The sequence below is a fragment of the Sinohyriopsis cumingii genome, chromosome 9 (genome assembly GCF_028554795.1).
Source record: "Sinohyriopsis cumingii isolate HCF-2022 chromosome 9, ASM2855479v2, whole genome shotgun sequence".
Classification (NCBI taxonomy): domain Eukaryota; kingdom Metazoa; phylum Mollusca; class Bivalvia; order Unionida; family Unionidae; genus Sinohyriopsis; species Sinohyriopsis cumingii.
Window position 1 is genome coordinate 38,252,519 of NC_142969.1, and position 12,341 is coordinate 38,264,859.

The 12,341-nt window shown below is 37.1% G+C and overlaps 1 protein-coding gene across 1 annotated transcript; it reads right to left on the reverse strand.

The window, feature by feature from the left end:
* Positions 1 to 1,324: 1,324 nt before the first annotated feature.
* Positions 1,325 to 8,869, reverse strand: LOC149791580 (uncharacterized). Its single transcript, XM_089969221.1, has 3 exons — positions 8,800 to 8,869; positions 2,701 to 2,798; positions 1,325 to 2,360 (listed from the first exon to the last, which is right to left on the reverse strand). Exons 1-3 carry the CDS (start codon positions 8,823 to 8,825, stop codon positions 1,579 to 1,581), a joined length of 906 nt encoding a protein of 301 aa, XP_089825347.1. The 5' UTR covers positions 8,826 to 8,869; the 3' UTR covers positions 1,325 to 1,578.
* Positions 8,870 to 12,341: the final 3,472 nt, after the last annotated feature.

The window sequence follows — 12,341 nt, forward strand, 5'->3', positions numbered from 1 at the left end:
CTAAAACATGCTAGTTGTAGTATCGGTGCAATATTTAATGTCATGAGGAATTTAATTTGGGTTTTGTGATGTTTTCAATCGTACACAACTCATGTTAAAATGACTGAATGCTATCAAACTGTTCTATCGATGTGAAATTCTTATGAAATAATTATATTGACTCCCATCGAACTGTCATCAACTGATTTATAAATTAATTGATAGAGTTATCTTTGCATGTGTATGTATGTGAATCAATTAAAATCAAGTATTCTCAATCTGATCATTTCTCTTTCTCAACCTTGTTTTTATATATATCATACTATCATACAAGTTAGAGAATTTGTAATCCGTACTCTACCCAGGTCCGCGGGTAAACGGTACTCATGGCCTTGCCTGCACGTACCAGTCCATATACCACCACGACTTAGCACACACCACCAAAACGTTATGCAACAAAGTACGAATATATTTTTTTAAAAACCTGTATGATTGTATAACGTGGTTTAAAAATAAATTCTGCCTAGAATTATCAAGCATTCTCCTGTAGAATCCGGCACATTCCACTATGTTTGGTAACTAGCTGTAATTCTCAATACTTATTCTTATATACCTTGATTTCTGTTGTAGAAATCTACAATGACTGAACTTAGATGAAAATCAATTACGAGGAAGACAGGCGAGTGTGTCTGCTACACACGACTGCATTTATCACCGACTTTGAGATATCAAGTGTTGGTATCTATCTATCTATCTATCTATCTATCTATCTATCTATCTATCTATCTATCTATCTATCTGTCTGTCTCTCTGTCTGCCTGCCTGCCTGTCTCTCTCTCTCTCTCTCTCTCTCTCTCTCTCTCTATATATATATATATATATATATATATATATATATATATATATATAGAGAGAGAGAGAGAGAGAGAGAGAGAGAGAGAGAGAGAGAGAAAGAGACAGAGACAGAGACTGAGACAGATACAGAGAGATGGGAGACATAACAGTAATACATAAAATATTTGGTTTGTACAGCGAAACCTACATCAGCTGGATATCAATTGCCCAATGTATCTCAACTAATTATGAATTTTTCACCTTGACTTTGTACATCTATGTATGTATGTATGTATGTATGTACACATCAGCATATTCCTGGTTATACATTACAGAGTATGCTTAAGTATCCAAAAAGGCAGACAAAGCAATAATAACGGCAAAATCTTTATGCATGCAAAGTCAAATGTTCGATTTAAATCGCACGAGAGAGAGAGAGAGAGAGAGAGAGAGAGAGAGAGAGAGAGAGAGAGGGGAGAATAGAGTTTGTGTGAATCAATTAAAACCAAACTATTCGAATAGTACAGCTTATTTGTAAAATGCTTTCTTACTGTTATGAAGCCTATAATGTCAGTTAACATTTACCTATTTGCTTACAATTTGTTTGGGGTGAATTTACTTTACTTTCACTGCCAATGACATGAGCTCATTTCGCATTAACTAATTATTTATAAATTTGCAATTGTATGCTTTTCACGAAAAGAAAACAAAATGATTTAACTAGATGAATCGTCATTGCGCTATTTACACATTCAGATGGGAATATTATAATTTACTTTCCTGATCTTTCATGTTGAAAAAGCTCATGGTTACATGACAACACAATTCGTCATTCTTCTTCACCTCGAACTCAACGCTGTCCTCAGCTTCTTGATTTTCCCATGATTCAACAGCCAAAATGTCTCCAGCCAGTGACTCTTTTTTGAAGGAGGCGGTAAGGTGCTTCAAACCACCTGTTATCAACGGCGTAAGTGGTGTACTGTAACGTGATTCAAATACGTTTTCATACAAGGCATCATAACAGAATCTTACATAACTTGTCCAGTTGGTATGGTTATACGTATCGGTATCTCTCAGGGTCACCTTCACATGATTCGTTACCAAACATCTTTTGACTGGTTTTACAGAGGCTGTTATTGGATTTGCTTGTTTTACTTTGCATAAATTTGCATATTTTTCTTTCCACCAATCAGGGTAGGGTACAGGTTTCCGAGTCTTAGTGTTCACAAGTACATCTTGTATTTCGCACACGACATAAGGTCGTGCTCTTTTCTGGTGAAAAAGGGAGTAAGCAATTCCCTTTGAACTCGTACCCACGTACTCCAGTTGGCTATCTACCAATAAAGGAAACTTTGGACTCTCGAAATTGTTAAACTCTGGGTCAACCTTTAGAGTTGTTCCAACGATAAAGAAGGAGTTGTCACGGTAAAGGGCATTGCAGTCAAGCCACGCTTCATCTGGATTGGACGTGTGCGGCATTGGCCAAAAGGTGAAAGCTCTGCACGATTCAAAAAGGGCCAGCATATTCCAGGGTTCCACGCGGCACTCTGCCACACAAGAGAAATACATAAATAAATTATCAAAAATAAAAAGAGCATCACGATTACTTTGAAATTGCCGCCGTTTTAAAGGCAAAGTAAACCTTAACCTCATTGGTTATTTGACACTAGGAGAAACGTTTATTTTATGCCAGAATTATTCCATATAACTTGAGAAACATGCCATGTTTCGTAGCGGTTGGTTCAGTTAATTCTTTTAAAGGTAAGGGCTTACGAGAAAAACGTGCATCATGTCGTTATGTGTTGCGCATACACTGTGAATCTAATCACTAACTTGAAATGAGAGAGAGAGAGAGAGAGAGAGAGAGAGAGAGGAGAGAGAGATTACCTTTACTGTTAAAGGCTTCATAAGGTAGGCTCGGAATGAAGACTCGTGCGATGTGAGGAGCAATAAACTCACGTGCATAGTTCAGTTGCCTAGCAATCCTGTGAAAGGAAGATAATTTATCAAATCATTTGTTGTATTTTTTGTATAAAGAAATAGTCTTAACCAAAAAATGAATGGGATAAAATACATTTTAGATGCCTGTAAGTGTATGTAGAAAGTATGCTTAACAAGAATCAGTTACATTGGACCAACTTAAATTCAAGAAGTTCATTCATAAACTTTACTCGACTCAATCAAAATCGCATTCAGAAGTAATCGGACCAATCAAAAGAATGCATTTGTTCATTTCGAGCAATATGTGCCGTACTCGAATAACGTTATTCAAAACGTGGGGTAAAAGCTTTATAACGGAAGAGCCTGCGTAAATTCGAAGGAACTTTCAATATAAATCCAAAATTTGCGTGTCGAAAAAGTAGTGTCCTGGCAGCCATACGTTTGAGGTATTAAACCAATGTTTTTGAATCCCAAAATCTCAATATCTTGCCCAACCATGCCCATTTCAGCAAAACTCGCCCAGTGCGAGGACAATAATCGACAAGACACACTATGCCCAGCAGCTCATCGGCAGCTGTCTATGAAATATGACCACACAAAAAAATCAAGTGATACGATCATTGAGCAGAATAATGTAGTCGAGAACAGAGAGGCAAACATGCTACGGGATTACAACATTCTGACCAATCACATAATACAACAGAAAAGGCTAGACATAGTTCTGGTAGACAAGGGAAAGAATCTGCCCTTATTTCATAGACGTAGCAGTACCATGATGTCCTATGTCCCCCCCCCCCAAAAAAAAAAAAATAATAAAAAAATAAAACAAATAACAAAACAAAATGACCAAACAATGTGACGTGGCCACGGAACTGAAAAAGATCAGGAAAACGCAGTGCTGAGATCGTACAAGCTGTGGTAGAAGAGCTATGATTTAGAACAGATAAATTAGGAGACAGTGTACATAAGCTATGAATGGCACTAAAGCCCAGCCTGTTATTGAAAGCGGCATTCATTGGAATAGTAAAGATACTCGGGAAGGTTTATGTAATTAAATAATAATAACAATAGTGATGATGATTGTCTAGAAGATAATCGACAACGGTGTTAATCGCCGGATCGAGTAAATAATAAACTAAAATATGAAATTAATGGATGGAATAACAGAGATCAGAGCAGAGATATAGAACAGAACAACACATATCCCCATATGTAAAATATAACAGTTTAATCACTTACAAAATCAAAATGAATTTGAACATGACATTTGAATGATTCACTTTCTCTTAGAAATTGAGTTACACAAATTAGGCGAAATTGAATCAGCCTTACTGTTATACCAAGCATCACCTGGTTGCTTCCAGTCTTCCCAAATCCTTTGTGCCTTCCCAAGCCCTCGCTCGCCTGTTTTGGGTTTCTCAAATGTCCAGAACCCCTGTTCCTTGGACGATTAATTTAAGGAGAAGAATACCTTTTTTTGTTTTTACTGATCTAGGAGCTAGCTAGCTTCCCCTTTCGGAAGAAAAACTCGGACTGACTAATACTGCGATGGAGATCACTTGCAAAACAAAAATTGAATATCGTCTGGGAAACACACCCTCTCGTTTTGCTTAGCCAACCAGGACTACTTTCTCAAACTACCAAATGTTAACACTCCCATCAAAGTCAGAATACTACTCTCTAGTCAGTCTTTATTAATAACTATTCAGGAAAATAGCACGTTATGGCACCTGTTTGAAATAGTCCAAGACTTCCCAAATTTTTTGCTCTGGTATGTCTCAACCCTATCATTCCCTACGCTTAAACCTCTTTGACATATTTGTTGGACCGTCATCGAATGGACTCTAATTAACATTCAATTCATGCCCTAAACAGATCGGATCCCATCCCTAGCAGTAAATTTTTTATAGAGAGTCTAGCCCATACGTCAAACGTAATAGTTACGTGCCACGCTGACCACGACAGGATGTACCGAGAAAGTATCTCAACAACATTTTGCACAGTTACAATAACAACAACAATAACAAATACAATAATAATAATAATAATAATAATAATAATCGCTTAGAAAGCTAACAAAAAATAATTTCTTGTTTAATTAGTAGGAACATTTTAACCAGCATTAAGTAATCAGTTCTTGGGACAATATTAGTTTTGAGCCACAATCCAAATTTTGAAAAGAAGATATTAAAATTAAGAAACAAAACAAAACCAAATAAAATTGATAATATCAAAAAAAAGAAAGAAAACAAATCAAAAAGCAAAAGTCAAACAAAACATTCAAAAACTTTGCTGCAAAAGATAGTTACAGAAGTATGGTTATAACTGGATTCGATACCGCGAGTCTTGAAAGAAAGAACCTTCACTGCCCATGTCTCTGCCTCAACGCCACTGATTTTGTCCCCAGTAAAAAACAATTACTCAGTGACGGTATGAACATTACGCCTTCATTTTATTTGTTTTCAGCGTCTCCTGTTTACATTTACAATGTAATCAATTTGTTTTGTTTGATATTGTATAATTATCTCATTCGGTATATAATTCCATGTAAATAAAACCGTTTTTATAAACTGATTACATTTAAACGCTAATAGCGTTTGTTTCCATGGATTGACATCCTGGTTTGTTTATTTCTATCCGACCTCGGATAGACAATGCATACACTTGCGCATGGGGGGAGGGGTCTACTGATAATGTACGTACGCATAGGAAACGGGATGGGCAGGTGAAACCTCGACAATAATTTGTCTAATACGTAACCTGCTCGACTGGGTTCAGTCGGCGTTTGAATTTTAGCGGACACTAGACAAACTTTTTAAAGTTAGGCAGCTTATGTCTTTGATGCAGCCAGACATTCAACGTCGGTGGACTATCTGTTTTATTAAACACGTTAATATTTTAATCCTTGATCGTTTCTGCGTGGATTAAAGGAGTACGTACGCAGATGTTTTTTTATATATAAAAAATAGTATGCATATGTGCAGGGATGGAGATCAAGCTTTGCTAGATTTTTGCGTACGTACTAAACGGATAATAATAATAATAATAATAATAATGAGGGCTTTGTACAGCGCCTGATCTTTAGAAGCTCTAAGCGCTTACATTAGACTTCACCTATAACGTAAAAAAAACATATATGTTGATATAATTCCAAAAAAACCACCATGAAATTAGAAAACATAAAAAGCATGCTGAAAATATTTAAGGTAGGAAACATTATTAGGTCTTTAAGTTTGTCCCCCACTGACCGTAGTTACCTCAGGTGAAGTCAGAAGAAATAAGCAAACCAGCAAGTGAATCTGTGAAAACAAACGCTACTAACATTTAATTTTAATCAGTAAAAACAAAAGATTTTATTTACAGCGTTGAATAGTAATAATATAGGATTTATAATAAAGCACCAACATTTTCTCGACACTGAGTCGGAATAAAGGTAATATAAATTTTCATATTATCTGTGCTCTAGACCTGTGATATATTACACTTCACAAATGTGGAATTAACACAAAACCTATAATTTTTATATAATGTATATAAATATAGATCGTTTTCAATTTAGTTTTCTATTTCAAAATTCCATCAAATACAAACACAGTCTCTATAAGTTTCCCTCCGTGGGTCCAGGTATGTAAAATAGGTTCGTTGATCCCTCCATCACGTCGTAAGAGACAACTAATGAAGACAACCTATTTGCCGTGTGATGCATCCTTTGGACATTGCAGCTGAAGGATTTTACCTTTTCCTGACTTTATCTCTTTTCCCCCAACATCTTTACCTTTTAGCTTTGGTTTCATGGCGGCTGTTTACATTGGTTTGAGGGGTCTGTCTTGTTGGTAATATTGTCACTGTTCTTGAATTTGTCATTCTTGCTAATTAGCTTTCGTTTCACACAATATAGCCAGGAGTGTGCTGATGTGCCGTTAAACAAACATACATACATACATACATACGTACGTACGTACGTGCCTGCCTGCCTGCGTACGTGCGTACGTACGTACATACATACATACATACATACATACACTCGTTTGAGTGTAGTTCGCTAATTCATCCCCCAAACTGTTACTAATACTGATAGAAGGCTTGAGTCTCAAACAGTACATCAGTACAAGAACAGTCTGGAGTCTGATGTATCAGGCTAGTATGACTGTATCCTATCTTAAGTGTAGAACGATAAATTTAACACGCCCCTCTCCCAATTGCACCCAATTCCTTTCCCCTTTCACGTATAAGCAGATCACTTCCTTACATCAAGTAATGCTATCAGATACATTCTAACACGAAAACAATGACTAGAATGCCTACAATGGCTCACTTCCCCAGATTCTCACGCTTTTGCTGCTTATTTCATTCCAGAACACTCATACTTAGTACACAAGCTCATCCCCAGACCTTAGCCAACAGGTCATAATGCATTAAATCACATATATGGAACACTGTACTGCTCTGACTGAAAATGTCATCGAAACTAAATTCCGGTCCATCGGACACTTGCTTTCCCCTTTCTCCCGCCCAGGATCGAGTCTAGGAAGACTCCGCTCTCGCAGACGGGCAACATAACTACAAAGTCTGGCGAATTTCCACCCATGGGTTAAAGAGGCAAGAAGATGTGGTAAGGGTAACATGGATGGACAAAGAAAGAACGTCAGGCGAAGATATTAAAAATTCGTGACCACTCCGGTGGCCTAGCGGTTAGAGCGTCCGCCTCGGATACGGGAGGTCGTGGGTTCAATCCCCGGCCGAGTCATACCAAAGACTTACAAAAAATGGTACTAACAGCTGCCTCGCTTGGCGCTCAGCATTAAGAGGTTAGTGTTAGGACTGGTCGGCAGGTGTCAGGATAATGTGACTGGGTGAGACATCACGCTACATGTCTGCGGCATGATGCCCCAGTGCTAGACGTCACTATAAAATGTCACACTGCAGACATTGTAGCGATATGACTGAAAAATTGTTAAAGCTACGTTAAAAATCCAAATCACACAAACACAGACACACACACACACACACACACACACACACACACACGCGCGCACACACACACACACATTAAAAGTTCGCAATAATCCCGATTGATAATATACAAAGTTTTAAAACTATCCCTACATTGCCAATAGCTAGATTATTGTGGACATTCGGAATTTTTCTTCAGGTGTGGTAGAAACCATCTTTATTTGCAATCATGTATGTTTTTATCCTTAATTCGATATGTTTATCTCAAATGGAAATTGCTGAACTTTCTGTTGAAATCTGTAATTTGTTCAGCAACACACTTCCATAAATTTAGACATTTTTTTTAACGTATTCTGGTCTGAATTAATGATTATATGTACACACTGGTAATACACCTGAGCTACCACCCCCACGACAAAACAAAAACAAAAACAAAACACTCCACCCAAAAACAAAAACAAAGAAAAGAAAAGAAACAAAACAAACCAAATAACAACAACAACAAACTAAAACAAACAAAAACAAATAAAACAAAAACAAAACAAATCAAAACAAAACACCCACAAAAATAACAAAACAAATAATAAAATAAAAAACAAACAAAAAAACAAAACAAACAACATCAACAAAGACAAAATGAATTAAAGTGTAAACATAATGGGACGTTTTGAATGTAGTTCGCTTTTGATAATACTGAATGAAACATAGCATAAATTACTTCATTAAATAAGCGGTATTCAGCAAAGGAATTCTGATAAATGAACCCAGTAACCTTTTATATGAACCACCAATATATTTGTATAAACAAGATTATGTGGCTACTTGAACGCATTACGCTATAATACCAAGATTTGCACTGAAAATAGTTTACGCGCCCATAACCCATCCCTGTGAGAAACGTTTAAGGGAGACAACCTCATCTTAAAGGACTGGGTCCAATGTCGATAGATATCTATGAACTGTATTTGTATATTTTACCACAATTTGTCATACATATCGATGCATCCACGTGCATATGTAGCATTTTTGCCGAGAAATAGTTGATTATTTAAAACAGAAAGTGCTAAAATTAGTAAAAACTACGAATCTTACTTGGGGAATGCCTTGTCCGCCCACATTCTGACTTTGTTGCAGTTTGCAATAAGAGTTACCTTGCTTAGGACGTATAGTGTTCGCCAAAGATTGTCATGTAAGGAGCTACTCAAAGTTTGGGTGTGAAGTGTCTTTAACAGCGACAGTTGGCAGGATTTCAGGAAGTTTCATTTAGTCAGCTTGAGAGAGTTGTGATTAACCCGGCAGACACATCGAAATACTGAGATAAACATTTCTCTTTCTAGTTAGAATCCTAAAGATCTGTCAGGATAATATAACAGTAAACTTGGCTATGTAACAATATATTTGATGTTTGCTAAGTAATGAAAATGTGTGAACATAGATGGTGAATTTATATGCTACATGAGCCTTGATAAAACATCTTTCAGAGAAAGTGTAAAATCTGAAAAGCTGCTGCTACTACTACTACTATTGCTACAGCTACTACTACTACTATTGCTACAGCTACTACTACTATTGCTAAAACAATCTGATGAGAAGTATAGATGTATAAACCGTTGATTCAACTTGGTTAAAATAAGCTCTGAATTTGATTGTCATTGAATTTTATTTGGTGGTGATTTTCGATTCGGATGAACCATAGCTGTACCAGATGCTCAGCTTCATTTAATTATGTTTTAATACAATTTGTCATGCTTTCTCTTCGTGCTTATGTATACTTTAATATGCTCGTATATGATGGTTTTATATACATTGATATTGATCCCCGAAGAAAGCCAAATTACAGGATAGTGAGAGTTATGTTTCGTTTCTGTCAATGTCTGAAGCAAGCAAAACGAAATTAAGTCTTTTTGAAAAGGATAAGTCACTGAACAATTAAAATATGGAAACATAAAAGTCTCTGATAAACTAACGCTAAAAAAATAAATAAAAATTAATTATTTAAATTTTTAAATACTGATTTAGGTATACAAGTAATTAGAAAGAAAATATATTCCCTCACCCAGGGGAAAAAAAATCATCACAAAACAACTAATTGTCATAAATAGATGCTGATCCCAAACAAAATAAAAACAGCACAAATATACAAATGTACAGACCAGGGATTGCGTATAACACATTAGTCTCAGCATTTACAGGCATGATCCCATCCCCGTTATCATGTGAGATGGAGCACACAAAAAACATTTACATAGTACACTTAAACTCTGCTTACAGTACTTTGAAAGGTTAGTTTTGCCAGGGAAACTTGGCTAAATGCGGTATACATTAATAGAAGTCTTACTAGAACATCACTTGTTATTAAATTATATGTCTTTCTATAATTTTGTTGTGGAACGTACTCCTTAGATATAAAACAAACACGTGGGTTAATATAACATATTAAAAACGTGGTTTCTTTGAAGATAACATCTTTTGAAAGGCATCTTTAGTAAAGTGATTAGACACGAGTAGTGTATGGGGACCATATAGCGACAATAGGAAAATACATTACAGACCCCCCCCCCACGATAATGCGGCGAGACTTTTCAGGTCACCCTAGGACGATATAGCGACAAAGGGAATATAACATGGAGAATAGTGGGACTGTATAGCGACAAGGGAAAGTGGGGTTGTTGTATAGGGATAATAGGTATGGAACGGGTGAGGTGACGTGACGGTACTGGATATTGGTAACAATGTAGCAAGGGGCTGACCTGATTATGCGCTACTCTACGAAGAGACAAGTGCAGGAGAGATATAGACATATACATATATAACACATACAACACATAGCCATAGATTGATACCGTAGGGCAAATGAGAACATATAAGGAAAAACACCCTGGGAACGTATAGGAACAAGGGGAATTTAACTTGGGAAAATTTTAATTTTGACTATAGCGGGACAAGAGAAATTTTAACATAGTCTGGGACTGATTGAGACAAGTTGAATCGAACATAGTGAATGTATAGCGACGATGTATTGGGACTGTCTAGGGACAAGGGCAATTGAACAAGGAACTATCTAGGGAAATGGGGACCTTGAGCATGGATGGGTATGTCTAGGGACAATGGAGAAATTGTATAGGGTCTGTCTAGGGACAAGGATGTTAGAGAGCCAAACACAAGAAAAACGGAAACGGACAAATACTAATGCAAGCCCGAGATTTGTATATAAAGCATTACCTAGACCTGAAATTATGTTAGCGGTGTTCATAAATTTTCATAATTTTAATGATGCTATAAATAGCTATAATCAAGGAATAGACCAACGCCAAAATGGAAGTGACTAAACGTAACGCTGAAATGATGATATTGTCCTAGAATTTAAAAGAGACTAAACATATCCCCGAACATTATATCACATTGGTTTAAACTCAGAAGCGGCGTTAGGAGTACGCGGGGCCTAGGGCCGACCATGACCGCGCGGGGCCAGAGTATCGGTATATCGATTGGTATGCTAATGCAAACACTGATTATGTTTAGACTAGATCAACTTTCGCGATTTGGCGCTCGAATTCTGTTTTTTCATTATTCATAAAACAAAATCCTGTTTGTGGACAACGGGTTTTTTAATCGAAATAATAACATGACGACAATGCCTTTGGCCTAATAAGCTGATTAGAGGCGTTGAGAAAATGGATGCATCTGTCTGCATCTGTGCTGCCACCTGTTAATTGCATTACGAAGTTGACTAAGTTGACTTCGTAACTTTGCGTGCATTACATGCGGCCTGTATCAGGGTTTCCAATTTACCGGAGAATATAGCTTGAGAAACTCATAAGGACGACCTTAGGCCTGAAGCGCGTGACCCCCTCAAGAGCAGGGCCTGGGGCGGTCGCCCCACAGGCCACCCCCAAAAGCCGTTCATATTTAAACTAAAATGGATAAACGTACGCGAACGCATACAAACAGAATGTCTACTATCCACACAAACGTGCGCGCACGCATACAAACCCCAAATATACTATCCTCACACGGGAAGCAGAAAACAAACCCCAAATATGTTATCCACACGGAGGGAAGAAGAATAAAAACCCACTCTACTAAACACAATATCTACTATCCACACAAACGTACGCGAACGCATAAAAACACACACTCAACTATCCACACAGAATGGAAGGGTAAAAAACCCCAATATCTTCTATAAAAACAAAACAATATTTACTATAAAAAATATCTACTATCCACACAAACGTACGCGAACGCATACAAACACACATTCTACTATCCACACAAACACACAATTATCCACACAAACGTACGCTCATGCATACAAACACATAGTTACACACACACACACACACACACACACACACAGGGAAGAAGAAAAACAAACCCAAAATATACTATCCATACTGAGGGAAAATGAAAATAAAACACACACACTCTACTATCCACGCAAACCCGAATATGCTATCCACACAAACGTACGCGAACGCATACACATACTCTACTATCCAGACAAACACATACTCTACTATCCACACAAAGACACATTCTATTATCCACACAAACGTACGCGAACGCATACAAACACACAAATACACACACCCACACACACCACACAGAGGGAAGAAGAAAAAACAAAAACA